This window comes from Chelonia mydas, chromosome 6, assembly GCF_015237465.2.
Source record: "Chelonia mydas isolate rCheMyd1 chromosome 6, rCheMyd1.pri.v2, whole genome shotgun sequence".
Lineage (NCBI taxonomy): Eukaryota > Metazoa > Chordata > Testudines > Cheloniidae > Chelonia > Chelonia mydas.
This window is the reverse complement of record NC_051246.2, coordinates 71,216,039-71,234,271: the sequence shown is the minus strand read 5'-3', so window position 1 is coordinate 71,234,271 and position 18,233 is coordinate 71,216,039. Positions and strand designations below refer to the sequence as shown.

Here is an 18,233-nt window from a genome sequence, read left to right as displayed (position 1 = left end):
AAAGAGACAATTTACACACAGGTCTCCCACATCACAGTGGAATTTCACCATTTTCAAGCCACTGGAGCAGGCCCTTAAGAAAGATCAGCGGGACCAATTTCCCAGTACAGCAGAACAGGTCGCTAGAGGTGTTCGTTACTTTGACTGCTTCAACTCACCTCTACGGATGCGCTGTTTCTCTCCTGAAAGAATGCCGGGACTATCAATGATGCTGATGCTCTTCAGAACCTCATTAGGTAACTGAGCACACATGAACCTGCAGGGAAGGAGGAAAGAAGTTATTTACAGCAGCTCTAGTTCTTGGTTAGATTGCTTGTAGAAATCCCCACTCTTGAGTGCATGTACCCTTAACAAAGGTGGACCTCTTTGTAAAGCAGTGAGCACTGGGGTCACTGTACTGCCTACCACAAATGTTCAATCATGAGATTTTAAAAAATAATACTTTTGGTGTTCCTTTTAATTTGCCTTTGAGTTTCTGAAGGAACACTTCATTCACATTTTAAGGCTTTTTTTCTGCAGCAATCAGAGCCAGAAACTTTCATTTTACTAAAAATACCACGGATAATGAAACACTTGATAAAATCATGAGGGATGGCAACGATGGGTCACACACTTGCCATGGCAAGAAACCAAATGCCGGGTGCAAAGTTACTGCATAGATACAGCTATGGCCTCAGTTCCTTTCCATTTAGTAAAAATCCCAGACACACTCAAAATCTGAGGAAGGCATGTAGAAAGCTATAGAGACAGCAGATCTGTAATAAACTGTCAAATCAAGAGAGTAGTCCTGCTTAAACATACACACAGAACTCCAAAGACCAGCCTTACACAACACTGTGATACAAAGTGCTCAGGCAGGGTGCTTCTGACCTGGAAAAACATAGCTGAAGGCCTTTAGGTACTATATCATCTGCAAGTTCGTAACAGGCTTCTATGTAAAATATGAGCCTCTTTGACACTTTTCAAGTGCTGATAAATCTCAATGGAAAAGCTATCCCTGTATGTCAATAGCAGCCTAGGAGACTTGCACAAGACTTGCCTTATCTAGATAGTAGCTCAGGGCCCTATCAACAACTGGAGAGTGAAGCCTACCCCCTTCTGGTAAAATGTGTAATATAGGGGAATAAAATACAGACAGGCTAATTGTTTCAAATGGAGGGGAAAAAATCACCTTCAGAGCTTTATTTATTTAGACAGAAATTTAGCAGGTGAGTAGGAACATCTTATCCTTATGGAACACTGTAAGGAGAATCAGCCAATAGGTCTTGGATCTCACCGACTCTCATGGCTGACATTAATTATATCAGTAATAGGGTCTTCAGAGACAGCACAGTGGCCATTCTCCCAAAATTTAAATGGTAGTGCCCTCAACTTGGCAAGTAGTGCCCTCAACTTGGCAAGTCCCAAGACAGTGGTGCTTCTGATAGTAGATGTCTGAAGAAGGAAGATCTTCAAATAGATATAGAAGTGGATATGCTCTGTATGTTCTGTACTGTACTGTGTGGAATTCATGCCTCCCTAACAAAACATACCGCAATCAAAGTCAAAATGTGTTAGTATAGTATGGTCCACGCAGCCAACTGCAGAAATTTCAACTCCAGATGGAGAATATGCTCCTGCTTCTAAGATAGAAGATCTGGAAGATCCAGGAGAATTGGAGGGACCCAGTTAGAAGCTATCAACAAAACTCAAGCCTTGTCTTATTTTCCAGGTGACCTCTGGAAGTAATGATATTGGAGAGAATGCACAGAGAAATTCCTTGCTTTTATCCATTAAAAGGCATTGCTCAGGAAACCAAACTCTGTTATATCTGTCTGTCATCCCTTCTGATTCAGAAAGACCCAACCACCTTGACTTTCCAAAAGCACATGTTAAGTAAACAACATTATCTCAGTATCTCCTATAATTACTATAGAGAATACAAAGGAGTACTAAATATAGAAAATGCTGCAAACATCAAAGTAGCCTTATATATTTAAGTAAAGGTTTTGCAAGTTTACGTGCTGCTTTTGAAAAGTCAGTGAGACACTGCTATTAAAAAAACCTTTGTCCTTCACTTCCAACAGCAGAGATAATAAAGGAAACAATGCACCAAAAAGCACAAAACTGACCGGATTCTAAGGAAGAACACTACACAGGCATCAATAATCAAGGAAATACAAAAATATAAACTATATAAAATATAAACATCAGATGCAAGATTTGAACCCTAGAAGATAAACGATGATCACGAGGACAAAAGGAGAGCAATGGGCAATATATACAAGGTGAAAACACCTTCTTTTATTAGAAATATTGTAGAGACTGAATTTTTTCTTAATCCACGTACTTTCACACTATCTCATCTTTCTGTAGAAAGCCTGGCGGCTGTTTAGTATCAACTAGAAAATTCAGCATACATCTTATGAGAAAGAAGAACCTCTTTATTTCAGCTGAACAATGCTACAATGTTCAAATTTGTCCACAAGCCAAATTACATAAAAGCAGTGACAGGTTGTACAGGCCAAACAAGAGCTATAGTTAGACGTGGGGATAGCTCTGCAAATCACACAAGAAGCAATAATAGGGTACAGAAGAGGACAAGTTAAAAAAGGAGTGAAAAACAGGAGTACAAATTGAAGTTAGAAATGGCTGGCTGCAGTTTCTAGATTAGTCCATGACCTGAAGGCAAAGTGGAGCCAGGTTACAAAAATATTTCCACAAAGGGTAGGTCAGACTAATATTTCATATAAAAGTTTCAAACGGTAAATGTAACTATATCGGCATGATCATTTTAAACTGCTTTTTATGACAAGTTTTAAGAAAAAGCTATGCTATGCACCTGAAATGCAATAAATCCTAGTTCTGAGATAAGTTTCAAAGCACATTTGTCTCATACACACCTTGCTTTTGTACTTAACTGTTCAGAAGCACACAGACATGCACTAAAAAACAGGTTGTTTTTTACAAAGTTGTTGTAAATACAGTGTTGCAGTGCCATAAGTCCAATAATGAAAGTTTCCTCCCCATTAGCACCATACATAGGATTTTCATTCCACATTTTCCACATTTGAAATTAAATATACAAGTATAGAAACACAAGTACAAGCAGTGATATCAGATTATCACTGCAAGTGTAAAAGTGAGACGTCTTCATCAGAACGGAATAAACAAGAAACCTTAGGTATATTGCAGAAAAAATCTTGTAGATGGACTTGTATGTTTCCAGAACACTTGCCAACCCTCTCAAAAGATAATAAATCAAGAAGGAGCAAATAAGTGTCATGCTACAAAGATCAATTTACCAACATATACCATCTTCCATTTCATGCCATTCCTGATTTGAATGTGTCTCCTTTGCGTACAAGTAGAGCAATGGCCCTTAGCAAGAATGGACTCGGTGAAAACTGAAGCTGATGTACACTGGTCTGGAAATCAGAAGTGAGCCAAATTTATAATTATTTTGGATTGCAACAATTTTAGAAAGTCTGCCTAAAAAGCAGTTGCAGTATCTGAAACTGAAAACTAAGTTTTACTTTACTGTCAGAAAGCTACATTCAATTTTATTGAATAATCCATATGTAAAACTATGCTGAGAACATCAAGGCTGCTCAAAGAAGCAATCAAAACTTGTTTTTTAAAAAAAGTAAATTAAGGTTGCACTTACATCCTTAACTCTACCTTCTGGTATACACTGTATGCATCACCACATAGCCTTTTGCCTACATAATCACATGCTATTTCTCAAATGCAAATTAATATCGTAAAAAAATTTCTGTAACCTTGTAGCAATTTTCATTCTTGAGTACTTCATCAGCACCCAAGGGCACGCTAACTAGGGTTTTTTACAGAACAAAAAAGAGGTACTGTCGCTGCACCTAGGAACTTATTATTTAGTTTTAGACATGTCAACTACTATCAAGAGCAACAAAAAGTAGAGAGGAATAAAAGTATAATAATAATAATGTGGCTGGTTAGGTTCACTAGGTGCAACTCTTGGTGGTACCGCTCCTTTCTTGTTTGTTTGCTAACTTCTCCATTCTCTCAGTCACTATTTCCTCTCTTATGTTACATGTGACTGATGTGACCTTTGTGGAACACGAGTCTTTAAGAGAGATCTCAATTCTTAAAAAAGGAGGGGTGGAACACTTTGCAATGTTATTGATACCAATATTATAAAATTGCAATTAATCAGACCAGATACACCGTGTAAGGTATCTGCAAAAATGTTACAATTTACCAAGTATGATAATCTTGTTTATATGTTTGTATCACCTTTGCATCATCAGTTATAGATATGTAGCATATATCTGTATTTTCAAACTTGTGCTGTGTTTCTGGGTGACACCCCCACACAGATTGGCATCGGCACTGCCTAGTCTGTTCAATGGTCCATCAAGGGTCATCAGAGGTACAATGAACCCAGGGAAAGGAGCCTGGGGATACACCTAATGAGTCAGCAAAACATATAGAGGCATGTCTATGGACAGAGAACTCTAAAGTTTTTCCATGACATGTGCTGTGAAGCTTGTGTTTGGGACAAAGGAAGTACAAGCCACAAGGCAAAAGAATATAAAAGGCTGCATCTTCTCCATTCTCTCTTCATTCCTGCTTCTTACTTCTGGAGTGACTTTTCTACAAACTGAAGTTCTGAACGACCCATCCAAGCTGTGGATGCATTCCAGAGGGACTTTCAAGCCAGTGACTCACCAATACTGCTAACAACCTGATATATAGACTTTGAAGTCTTTGCATGTATGTAAAATGCTTTACCATTTAAAAACTCTCTTTTTGTTCCTTCTTTTTTTGTTATAATAAACCTTTAGTTTTAGAGACTAAAGGATTGGCTGGCAGCGTGGTATTTTGGATAACATCCAAACTACTACTGACCTGGCAATGTGGCTGGCCTTTGGGGTCAGAACATTTTGTATAAGTGAGCAGAGTTTTTAAATAACTTCTCACTTTACTGGACCTCTGCACCAATTGGAAGCCAGAGAACTGGAATGCAATAAAGGGGGCTGTGTGATTTCTTTTCTTCTGCTTCTTGATAACCAGTGTAGGGGATCAGGAGTATAGTTTGCAACTTCAGTTTTAAGCACCAGTTCTGGGAGAATCTGTTCTTTTTGCAGTCTGCCCTGACATTGACATTTTCAGTGAGGGCTACCCCAGGCACTCCGGGTCACAAGGGGTCCTGGAGTATTGGGATTGGAAGGCTGTTCCAACCAAAGGGAGCAGCAGAGCAAGGCCCAAAAAGATAGAAATAGAAAAATAATATAATGGGATGCCAAGACTGTCAATACCAGTAATGCAAAGGGGATGAGGGAAGGAAAATAAGTAACAAGATCTGAGATACAGGGAAGGTGGAAGTTACACAAGTCCTTGAATGCAAATTTAAGAAGTTTAAACTTGATAGTTTAAACTACGTGACTCTGGGAAGGAGGATAAAGGAGTATGAGGCGCAAGTGGTGTTCTCGTCCATCCTCCCCGCGGAAGGAAAAGGCCGGGGTAGGGATCGTCGAATCGTGGAAGTCAATGAATGGCTACGCAGGTGGTGTTGGAGAGAAGGCTTTGGATTCTTCGACCATGGGATGGTGTTCCAAGAAGGAGGAGTGCTAGGCAGAGACGGGCTCCACTTAACGAAGAGAGGGAAGAGCATCTTCGCGAGCAGGCTGGCTAACCTAGTGAGGAGGGCTTTAAACTAGGTTCACCGGGGGAAGGAGACCAAAGCCCTGAAGTAAGTGGGGAAGCGGGATACCGGGAGGAAGCACGAGCAGGAGCGTGTGAGAGGGGAGGGCTCCTGCCTCATACTGAGAACAAGGGGCGATCAGCGGGTTATCTCAAGTGCTTATATACAAATACATAAAACAAATACATAAAAAACAAGCAGGGAGAACTGGAGGTCCTGGCAAAGTCAGGGAATTATGATGTGATTGGAATAACGGAGACTTGGTGGGATAACTCGCATGACTGGAGTACTATCATGGATGGGTATAAACTGTTCAGGAAGGACAGGCAGGGCAGAAAAGGTGGGGGAGTTGCACTGTATGTAAGGGAGCAGTATGACTGCTCAGAGCTCAAGTATGAAACTGCAGAAAAACCTCAGAGTCTCTGGATTAAGTTTAGAAGCCTGAGCAACAAGGGTGATGTCGTGGTGGGAGTCTGCTATAGACCACCGGACCAGGGGGATGAGGTAGACGAGGCTTTCTTCCGGCAAGTCGCAGAAGCTACTAGATCGCACGTCCTGGTTCTCATGGGCGACTTCAATCACCCTGATATCTGCTGGGAGAGCAATACAGCAGTGCACAGACAATCCAGGAAGTTTTTGGAAAGAGTAGGGGACAATTTCCTGGTGCAAGTGCTGGAGGAACCAACTAGGGGCGGAGCTCTTCTTGACCTGAGGCTCACAAACCGGGAAGAATTAGTAGGGGAAGCAAAAGTGCATGGGAACCTGGGAGGCAGTGACCATGAGATGGTTGAGTTCAGGATCCTGACACAGGGAAGAAAGGAGAGCAGCAGAATACGGACCCTGGACTTCAGAAAAGCAGACTTTGACAACCTCAGGGAACTGATGGGCAAGATCCCCTGGGAGAATAACATGAGGAGGAAAGGAGTCCAGGAGAGCTGGCTGTATTTTAAAGAATCCTTATTGAGCTTACAGGGACAAACCATCCCGATGTGTAGAAAGAACAGTAAATATGGCAGGCGACCAGCTTGGCTTAACAGTGAAATCCTTGCTGATCTTAAACACAAAAAAGAGGCTTACAAGAAGTGGAAGATTGGACAAATGACCAGGGATGAGTATATAAATATTGCTCGGGCATGTAGGAATGGAATCAGGAAGGCTAAATCACACCTGGAGTTGCAGCTAGCGAGGGATGTTAAGAGCAACAAGAAGGGTTTCTTCAGGTATGTTAGCAACAAGAAGCAAGCCAAGGAAAGTGTGGGCCCCTTACTAAATGAGGGAGGCAACCTAGTGACAGAGGATGTGAAAAAAGCTAATGTACTCAATGCTTTTTTTGCTTCTGTCTTCACTAACAAGGTCAGCTCCCAGACTACTGCACTGGGCAGCACAGCATGGGGAGGAGGTGGCCAGCCCTCTGTGGAGAAAGAAGTGGTTCGGGACTATTTAGAAAAGCTGGACGTGCACAAGTCCATGGGGCCGGATGCATTGCATCCGAGAGTGCTAAAGGAGTTGGCGGATGTGATTGCAGAGCCATTGGCCATTATCTTTGAAAACTCATGGCGATCGGGGGAAGTCCCGGAAGATTGGAAAAAGGCTAATGTAGTGCCCATCTTTAAAAAAGGGAAGAAGGAGGATCCTGGGAACTACAGGCCAGTCAGCCTCACCTCAGTCCCCAGAAAAATCATGGAGCATGTCCTCAAAGAATCAATTCTGAAGCACTTAGAGGAAAGGAAAGTGATCAGGAACAGTCAGCGTGGATTCACCAAGGGCAAGTCATGCCTGACTAATCTAATTGCCTTCTATGATGAGATAACTGGTTCTGTGGATGAAGGGAAAGCAGTGGACATGTTATTCCTCGACTTTAGCAAAGCTTTTGACACCGTCTCCCACAGTATTATTGTCAGCAAGTTAAAGAAGTATGGGCTGGATGGATGCACTACAAGGTGGGTAGAAAGTTGGCTAGATTGTCGGGCTCAACGGGTAGTGATCAATGGCTCCATGTCTAGTTGGCAGCCGGTATCTAGCGGAGTGCCCCAAGGGTCGGTCCTGGGGCCGGTTTTGTTCAATATCTTCATTAATGATCTGGAGGATGGTGTGGATTGCACCCTCAGCAAGTTTGCTGATGACACTAAACTGGGAGGAGTGATAGATACGCTGGAGTGTAGGGATAGGATACAGAGGGACCTAGACAAATTGGAGGATTGGGCCAAAAGAAATCTGATGAGGTTCAACAAGGACAAGTGAAGAGTCCTGCACTTAGGACGGAAGAATCCAATGCGCCGCTACAGACTAGGGACCGAATGGCTAGGCAGCAGTTCTGCAGAGAAGGACCTAGGGGTGACAGTGGATGAGAAGCTGGATATGAGTCAACAGTGTGCCCTTGTTGCCAAGAAGGCCAATGGCATTTTGGGATGTATAAGTAGGGGCACTGCCAGCAGATCAAGGGACGTGATCGTTCCCCTCTATTCGACATTGGTGAGGCCTCATCTGGAGTACTGTGTCCAGTTTTGGGCCCCACACTACAAGAAGGATGTGGAAAAATTGGAAAACATCCAGCGGAGGGCAACAAAAATGATTAGGGGACTGGAACACATGACTTATGAGGAGAGGCTGAGGGAACTGGGATTGTTTAGTCTACGGAAGAGAAGAATGAGGGGGGATTTGATAGCTGCTTTTAACTACCTGAAAGGTGGATCCAAAGAGGATGGATCTAGACTATTCTCAGTGATAGCAGATGACAGGACAAGGAGTAATGGTCTCAAGTTGCAGTGGGGGAGGTTTAGTTTGGATATTAGGAAAAACTTTTTCACTAGGAGGGTGGTAAAACACTGGAATGCGTTACCTAGGGAGGTGGTGGAATCCCCTTCCTTAGAAGTTTTTAAGGTCAGGCTTGACAAAGCCCTGGCTGGGATGATTTAGTTGGGATTGGTCCTGCTCTGGGCAGGGGGTTGGACTAGATGGCCTCCAGAGGTCCCTTCCAACTCTGTTATTCTATGATTCTATGATAGGGAAGTGGAGGCAGTTGAGGGATTTGAAACGTGGTCAGAATAACACGTGAATGATAATTTTTTGCAGCAATTTTGGACATGCTGACGGGGAGCTTGTAAGTATCAGGGAGGCGAAGGTTGCTGGTTTATAATCGCATTGCAGTAGATATCTTGCACCATGACAACCAAAACAGTGCATTTATTTTAATAATTTAGTCAGTAACCATGTCTGATACGTTTTCTTTTCAGCCAGAAACACAGCCTTCCTTTGGGGAACTCAGGGGCTGAGACAGTTAGCTATGGTGTGATTTAGGAAAGAAACTAGGTCGTCCTACTTATGTCAGCAAATGTTCACTATTACTATGTGTCTGTTTAATCAGTAGTGTATTGTATAAGTACTGTTTACTACATACTTCTCATATACATGGCTTTCATGGATTGCTTGGTATACAGAACAGTACTACACTCTCTTGTGGAGAAAGAATAGAGGAATATGCAGTGGAGACCAGAGCTTTACAAGCCTTACAATAGCAAGGAGTATTTGCTACAAAAATACATTTAAAAAAAAACTTAACTGCAGCTGCCCAGAGAGCTGCCGTAGTTATTTACATAAATTCATTTCTCAGCAAACTGACAGGCTGCCTGGCTTCAAGCACACACAGGCTTTCTTCCATGAATAAAAACAACATGAGAAAACACTGCACTCTAACAGCTCTGCTAAAGCACAAGCTAGAGTTTATCAGCAGAACAGGAAGCACTCGTGTTAGAAGGGAACCAATTTAACTTAACTTGTCTTACAGGTCCTGGCTTCCTCTTCAAACCACCACCAAGTACAGCAGGAAAACAAAAGAAGGCTGGTTCATGAAGTGCTTACTCTGTTCACTGAAGTCACTGAGAGTTTTAACTCAGCAGGGGTTGTGGGATTTGACCCAGTACATAAATAGAGTCTATGTTACTCTATGTTCTGTGCCAAAAAATTTAAAATTCTGCAAAATTCTGCAAATTTTATTTGTCAAATAAATGTGGAGGCTCCAGCATGGCATTGGGGAGCACAGGCCACTGGCTGCACAGAGGTGGGAGATCTGTGCCACTTCCCCACCCCTGGCACATGGACTCAGTGGTGAAGCTGCACCCAACCCTGACACAGCGCAAGGACCTGGCCTGCCCCAGAAACACCCCAGGGCCCTGCCCCTCTGTGTGGGCAGGCAGGCTCAGCAAAGCAGGATTCAAGTGTGGAGGGGCTTAAAGTGGGGGAGGTCCAGGTGTGGGTTGAGAGGATTCTGTGTGGGGCAATCTGGGTGCGGGTGGCTCAGTGGGGGATCTGGGAGAGGGGGGAGGGGGAGAGAATCTGGATCAACAGGGGCTAGTTGGGGGTTCTGGGTGCAACAGTAATGGGACTCTGCAGGAGGGTCCAGGTGAAGGTGGTTGGGATTCAGCGGGGGTGTTGTATGGGTGTGGGGGGAATAGAGTATGGCAAGGGAGTCTGGGTGTAGGGGGCCCACTGGAGGTCCAGATGCTGGGGGGGAGTGGGCATCCAGGTGCAAACTGTCTGGGGCTCAGTGGAGTGGGGATCCGGGTGGCTCGTTGGGATGGTCCAGATGCAGGGGGAGTGGGGCTCAGCAAGAGGGTCTGGGTATGAGGGGGTCTGGATGCACAGGGGTTGGGTGGATGGGGGAGCAGCTCCATGTACAGGGATCCCTCTCCCTGCAGTTGAAGAAAGATGGGTGCAGGAAGTGTATGTGGGCAGGCCGGGGGGAGAGTATGCAGAGCGTCCTGCAGCTGGGGAAGAAATCTGGGGGCGGGTCTAACCTGGCCCCGGATGCTGTGCAGGAGAAGAGGAAGTCCCGTCCTCCCCAGGCTAGCTGTGACTAGCAGCTGAGCCCGGTGCAGGGTAGGAACCACCAGCCGGGTCTTCCCCAGTCCTGTCTCCTGCCCACAGAGATTTACCTCTCTGCTCGCTGCCCTGGGCACTCGAAACATACTGCTGGGGAGGGTCGCATGACCGCTGTTGTAGATTCCCTTTGCTTCCCCGTCAGAAAGTTATTTTTCTGCAGGGAAGCAAAGAAATCTGCAGGGGAAATAAATTCTGCACATACGCAGTGATGCAGAATTCCCCCAGGAGTACTATGTGCTCCAGGCTGCAAGGCTTACAACCAGTTAAAGATCCCACATTTATGCAAAATAAAATGATAATACACCACCCAAACCCCAGTACTACGCTGTCTTATCAAAACCCTTGAAGGCTGTCTTCATCTATTCCACTCGTCAAAATTCATCACTTGCAGCTTGGAAGTGCACACAAATTACGTGGAATTTTTCATATGTTGTCCCTGTTAGGATGTCTTTTAAATCTCCAGAAACCACTGCTTTAGAGGGCTGTGCCAGGAACTGTGGTATCCAGAGGGCAGCACAAAAGTAACAATGTAAAAGAACACAATAATGGATGCAGACCAAAACTACAACCAACCTGTACCTAAAAGAGCATAGCTGGTGTGGACACACAGCACTACTGGTACTTATGTTGGTGCTAATCTACAAGTTCCATTCTCTAAGGCAGAGAAGGCCAGCTAGGGCTAAGTCTGCTCTAGAGTTATGTATTGCTGAAACTCTCACACCGAAGAGACATTTGGCTGAAGAGACCTTTTAGCAGCTTTTTGTGAATTAATTTTCATAATGACAAGTACAGTTCCTGTAATTGAACATATACCATATTTATATTTTTGTGTAGTCTGGACCACCATTAAAATGTTTGTTTACTGCATGTTCTCTCCCTTCACAGTCAACTGTTGTGATTGGACACGTTCAGCTCCACGTTAAAAATTCACTATATGGTATTTTAATCTTTAGATATTAATTTATATAACAATTCCCAATTGCTGGTTGCTGCATTTGAATATGCATCATTTGCCTTGTTAAAAAGGAATATAGCAGAAAATGAGTAGTCTTAGTAAATGTCATAGAGAAGGTGAGACAGATGGAACTTTAAACTTAAAAACAAAAACCCAGCAACGAGCCTGCCCTTACCTGTTCAAAAAAGCGTTTCCAAAGCGGCTGAGTTTACGGAATGGCTTCTTGGGGTCCACAACTAATGCATTTCCAGGAGTACTCCCTTCTGCATCTCCATGCATCACAGCAATGAAAGAATCTGTGGTAGGCTCTGGACCAATCCTCATGCCTGGAAAGTCCTGTTCTAATAGGTACCTACGAAAGGGGAATTATAAAAAGGAAAGGGAAGATAAGCAAGCACTTCGGTAAAAAAAAATTGCCATTTTCTTTATAATTAAAATAAAGAAATAAAATTCAAGAGACATATACCCCCTCAGTCCAACCATCAGGGACTAACTTTTTATGCATTTCACTATTTTTCTTGGCTAGAAATAGTTGTCAGAGTGTAAAGCTGGAATTCCAACTTTTCACAAAAAACCGATAAAGTCAGAATAATGAAAGTCAATCTCCCCTGTAAAACCATAGATAAAAACATGCCCTCAACTATAAGATTCATTTCACCAGTTATGGCTACAAGTGACTCAAGCATGACTACACAAAGTTGTAGCTAATTCAAGGTATGCTGCTGCACATGACTGCTGCCAGCAAATACAGCAATGCATACATTAGGAAGTCTCATTTAGCACTTGTGTATTTAAGTTTGTATGTGTGCTGCTAACAGCAAGGCCTATAGAGAGAGGTTTTTAAACTTGTGGGTATGGTCAGAAAAGCGATCATGTGAAAATGACACCAACTTCCTGAACAGACCTGACTGCTAGCTGAATTCACAGTCATATCTGCTGATTTTAGTAACATACATGAATAAACTTTTCTTCTGTTAACACCTGTAGAGCAAACACATGGGGGAGCAGGAGATGAATTTGAATCTGAATTGCATAACAGAATTGTTAACTAAGTTTCAATTGCAGAACTAATTTCTGCCCTCGGGCACATATATGCATCTCAGTTGAAGACAATTTCCTTCCTGTTTGCACAATTGTCTAGCTTTCCAGCTCTCGGGCTTACTGCTAGCACCACGATGTTGATGCCCAAGAAGAACCGGATTGCCATCTACAAACTCCTTTTTAAGGAGGGAGTGATGGTGGCCAAGAAAGACATTCACATGCCTAAACACCCAGAGCTGGAAGACAAGAATGTGCCCAACCTCCATGTCATGAAAGCCATGCAGTCACTGAAATCGCGTGGCTATGTGAAGGAGAAGTTTGCTTGGAGGCACTTTTACTGGTATCTGACCAACGAGGGTATCCAGTATTTGCGTGATTATCTTCATCTACCCCCTGAGATTGTGCTTGTCACCCTGTGCTGTAGCCGCCCTGAGACTGGCAGACCGCAGCTCAAAGATCTGGAAGGTGAACGCCCTGCTCGTCTTACTCGGGAAGAGGCTGACAGAGATACCTACAGACGCAGTACCGTTCCACTTGGTGCTGACTAAAAGGCTGAGGCTGGTGCTGGAGCAGCTACTGAATTCCAGTTTAGAGGTAGATTCAGTCATGGACGTGGTCAGCCTCCTCAGTAGAATTCTCTGGTCATGTTTTTGTGTATAATAAAATAGGTGAAAATCTCAAAAAGCATTATGATGGATTTTCCATCTCCTGCCGAATCACTAAGGATAGGCTACAGACAAAGGCAGGACAGCCTCCTTCATGGACCAGCTTAAGTGCTTATTTTCAGTGGAACTTAAGCACATGCTTAAGGTTGAGGACAGGCTTCCATGCTTTTCTGAATGAGGAGGTATTCCTGATTCGAGGCCAATATTAACAGCAAAAGATTCCCTATACCTATTCAGTTTATTAAGTAATGTGCTTTTGCAGCATACGCTGGCTTACCCGTTTTTCCAGATTCAGAGAAGGAAAGAACAACTACAATCAGCCCTGCTTAGCTTCAAGAAAATTGTGCTCTAACTCCCTGTTCATAATATAAACAGCAGAACTACCCTAGAAATACCCTTGAAAAGTTGCACCTAGGAAAACAATTGAGGATTTAGTAATTCAAGATTCTCCCTCAAACAAAGAGAACCTGATTAATCAAGAATTACTAGGTCCATGGGTTTCCCAAGTATTGGTGTATTTAAAGCCAATCATGGCTAACTACAATTTAGGGCACATTTGCAGATTGCCATAGTCAACAGCTTAAAATAAACAAAATTGAACCTATCAAGACAATTCTACAGGCTTTAGTGGTAGTACCATTGCTCTGACAGCCAATGGCAGAATGCTCTGAGCATCCAATGGGTGGGAGCCTGGACAAGGCTGCTACTGTGGGGTCAATAGCTAGCAATGGTTTGGTAGGTTGTGTGTCATTTTGTAAAACTGCACTAATTTAGCCTTACTTCAAGGCTGCTGTAGCTGCATATACATTCCACGGAGCTTTTCCACTTGTTAAACAATTCACAGATATTTAGGTCAGAAGGGACCATTTGTTGGATCATATTAAAGAAGTTCTGTATTAAAATCACATATGAGTTTGATTCCCCATAGTTTAAATTCCAGGGTATTACTAATTAAGAGGTCTCTTGGTTTTTGGTACTGTTTCTCTCCCTCTATGTGTGAAACTTGCAAGCTGCTAATTGTGTTAGTACATTCTAAGACAGAGTCTGTTCTCAAAGCAATTCACAGAGAGAGAGACACTCAAAGCAATACTCTAACAACAGAAACAGCACCCAGAAACTCCCCGCCCTTTTGTTGTATTAACAATTGTGATTAAAATAGAGGTAGAAGATGTATGTGGATGGATGCTTGGTGTGGATAATAACTAAATGATCAGGGAGGTGCCAGCCTAAGAATCCAGTGTCCATCGGCTGAAGAAGGCGTGAAGTGGAAATAACCAGAGGACCCCCGGAGGGCAGACTGGAATCCACCCAACAGCCTCAAGAATGGGAGGACCAAAGAACAAGATAACATCTTGGAGCCCTCAGGAATGTGCTATCTGCTGATTGATTCAGCAACAGCATGATGAAGCAATTCCCATAGACTGGCATAGGAAGAAATTCCTATAAAAATAGACTAAAAAGTGAGAACTTTGGGGTCTGATTCTGCAAACCAACTTCCAGGAGCATCAGACGAGCATCTGACAAGGCCCTGCTCCCTCCTCATGTCCAGGCCACCTGGCCAGTGGCTTGGCATGAGCAACTCTAAGGCTGGTAACTATGATAACAACTTTGCAGAACCTGTGTGTGTGTGTGTATGAATGACTGTGTGAATAAAGATGAGATTGAATGGAATGTTATAGCTATAACTAACTGCTTACTATGATGATAACAACCTTGCAGAACCTGTGTGTGTGTGTGTGTGTGAATAAATGTGTGAATAAATATGAGACTGAATGGAATGTTATAGCTGTAACTAACTGATTACTATGATTCTTTCTGTATTCACAATAAATGTGGTATTTTGCCTTTTTCCCTTTAATAAGATCATGCTGGTTTTTATTTTATTGGTATAACACATTATGATCATCTAGTCTGACCTCCTGCACAACGCAGGCCACAGAATTTCACCCACCACTCCTGCAAAAAACCTCACACCTATATCTGTTTCCTGTTTCACTCTGCCTTCAGTTCAACAGAACCCAAACAACCAAAGCCTTATAATATTGGTACAAAGAAGTAAAATCAAGGAACTAAGACTATGATAGCTTTGAAATAGAATCTCTTCACCAGCCTTGGTAAACTTGCTCCAATAGCACCAAACTATTACTGTATAAGCTACAGGGAACAACTCCATCGTCTTACATGAGGTCTAAAAACTGGAGGAATGGAAGAAGGGAAGAACTATTATTTTAAGTGAAATTCTAACAACCCTTTGCTCATACAGACCAAAACCAGCAAGAGGACATGTAAGAGCCAAAAGATTAGGAGAGAGCTTCTCTCCCTGAGCCTCCTATTTACTAACATATCAGAACAGACCAAAGTCCATTAAGTACATTATTCTGCTTCCAGGAGTGACTTATACCAGCTTCTGCTTCATGCACCTGCAAGACTGGACAACACCATGACTATGTTATTTATTTGGCAGAGGTGGGGATGCAGAGAGGGAACAGTATGCATTCTTGAGGTCAGGAGATGATCACTTTATGCCCAGATATATGAAAATGAATAGCCCTTATACCAGGTGTGGCCAACCTGAGCCTGAAAAAGAGCCAGAATTTACCAATGTACATTGCCAAAGAGCCACCGTAATGTGTCAGCAGCCCCCCCATCAGCTCCCCTTCACCCCCGGCTCCCAGTACCTCCTGCCCACCAGCAGCACTGCCCCATCAGCCCCTCCCGCTCCCTCCCCACACCTGCCAATCATCTGTTTCATGGTGTGCAGGAGGTTCTGGGGGTGATGGGGAGGAGTGACGGCACTGCAGACTCAGGGGAGGGCACAGGAAGGGGTGGAGTGGGGGCAGGGCCTGTGGCAGAGCCAAGGGTTGAGCACTGAAACAACCCCCGCCCCTCCCCCCGGCACATTGGAAATTTGGTGCCTGTAGCTCCAGCCCTGGAGTCGGTGCCTATACAAGGAGGAGTATATGGCTCCAGAGCCACAAGTTGGCCATCCCTGCCTTACACTATTGTAGCTAAGGTCTAAATCCTAAAAATGGATCTGCACATCCCTACACCCACACGGATCCACTTGCAGCATCTAGTCCTTAGATAACACTTGTAACTACAGATACTGGTGTATTAATCTTTTTTAATCTAAAATTATTTGAATCAGTAGCTGCAGCAGTGAGTTCCACAGATCAAGTATACATTGTTTTCAAATAATGATTTCCTTTTCCCTGGTGTTGCTCTTCTTCAAAAAGAGTCTCTATTTTTGGTTCTAAGTCTCCTATTTTGCTATGAAACAGCATTTCCAGAGACTCCTGCTGATGGAAGATGGTGATTCAGAAGATGGTGACACATACAACATAAAGCTTACAAAGTGGCAGCAACAATCTTAATCCCCAGTTCTGCAAATCAGAGCCACATAGAAGAAGCTACAGGTCTCTGAGGAGACCCACTGCACACTAGAAATACTGAAGAAGTGAAGATACATATGTAACATCCTGGTAAGACAGATATTATGAATATCTGCAAACAGGAAAAATGAGGCAAAGAGGTTAAGTGACTGGCTCACAGTCATACAGCAAGTCTGTGGCAGAGTCCAGAACAGAACCAGATCCTGACTACCAGGTGCAAGTAGTTTTAGCATGCTTCCTCTCAATGTAAAAACACCATTTTTACCCAGCCACATGAAAGGAGAGGGCAGTCTCACTACGTGAAAAACTAGTGGTTTTTGTACAATACATTATGTTAACACAGGAAAACACCCAGATTTATAACACCAGTAACCTCATGGCCTTGTCAGCAAAGATCACTAGAGAAGGAGTCCAAGAGTTTACAGGAAGACTATTTAAAAATAGCATGTGTCTCACAGAAATGAAGTGTCTCATAGACAGACTACTGTAGTTCATGCCACACATATCCTGTGGACTGCAAGTTTTGCTTCTACATGAGGTGCAGCCTTCCTGCCCTTAAAATGAATTCTGTAAGGTCTTCCCAAGACGTCATTGCAGAACTTGAAGCCAAACTGTGGGAAACTTCATTTCAAAATTAGATGTGCCACGAATTAGGCAGAGCTCATGACATGGTGATCAACCTTTAAAGTGCATTGCTTCAGCTATGCTGAACTATTGCATTAGCACAAGCTAACTGCTTCGCAGCAACATTAAGCAAGGATGCTCTAGCTAGCAATTGTTAGTACATGTGGAGACACAATGGAAAGCTTCTTTCCTGCCTCAGGGCCACTCCACTCAAAATAGCTAACAGTCACAAAACCTCTCTTTTTGTTTTATGAACTGGGCTCTTTAGTCCAGGCAGAGGATGTTTGTTTAAGTGTGGGAAATCTGCTCTGAATGAAAACTCATGACATTTGATGTCAGTGAAAGACAAATTTAAACTTTACAAATCCACAGAGATTAAAAAGTATCAGAAATCTTATCCGGACCATGATAGACACAGGGCCATTGTCAGTTTTTCCCCACAATCGGGTTAAATATACTCACATACCCTTTGCAAACCCAAGATTTTATATGCTCCCACATTTTGAAAGTGTAACTTTGAAAAAAATGTTTAAAATCTTGCCTCAATTCTTGACACTGGCTATGGGGAACAAAAAAAGTTCAGTGTACCATTGCACCATTTGCTTAATACTGAATGTATTAACAAAGCTCAACTTGGCAGACTAAGGAGAGAAACAGCTTTAAGGTGCCACAAGTCCTCCTTTTCTTTTAGCTTTAATTCTGAATTTCCTTGCTTTGATTAGTTTTTAAAAAGTCAGACCCTTGTAGTTTTAAAATACATCTATTTAGTAGTATAAGAATGCTTAACCCTCACATCGATATCAAAATGAAACTCGATGCAACAAGATTTTAGAATAGGGTAGAAATTTATTTGATCATTAAATAGGAAAAAAAAATAAACACCACAGCTGACTATAAAAGCATAGGGGCTAGTTCCTGTTTGATATAACAAATTGTCAATTGTCCCCATTTCCCTCCACCTTCAAAAACAAAAATTGTTTTGTTTTTTTTCTGCATACTCTTGCGAAAAGGTA

At 42.9% G+C, this 18,233-nt stretch overlaps 2 protein-coding genes across 2 annotated transcripts in view; one reads left to right on the top strand and one right to left on the bottom strand.

The window, feature by feature from the left end:
• Positions 1 to 18,233, bottom strand: part of EHD4 (EH domain containing 4) — a 56,457-nt gene that overhangs the window by 28,710 nt on the left and 9,514 nt on the right. Inside the window, exons 2-3 of the mRNA XM_037900428.2 lie at positions 11,674 to 11,850; positions 159 to 256 (exon numbers count right to left, since the gene is read on the bottom strand). Of these exons, the coding sequence (XP_037756356.1) occupies positions 159 to 256; positions 11,674 to 11,850 (275 nt within the window). The remainder of the gene's footprint in view (positions 1 to 158; positions 257 to 11,673; positions 11,851 to 18,233) is intronic.
• Positions 12,640 to 13,223, top strand: LOC102947954 (40S ribosomal protein S10-like). The gene has a single exon (XM_037900429.2). The coding sequence runs from the start codon at positions 12,674 to 12,676 to the stop codon at positions 13,085 to 13,087; it is 414 nt and encodes a 137-aa protein (XP_037756357.1). The 5' UTR covers positions 12,640 to 12,673; the 3' UTR covers positions 13,088 to 13,223.

Excerpts from the sequence above, each read along its gene's own strand:
- LOC102947954 (XM_037900429.2), top strand. The coding sequence starts at position 12,674 with ATGTTGATGCCCAAGAAGAACCGGATTGCCATCTACAAACTCCTTTTT.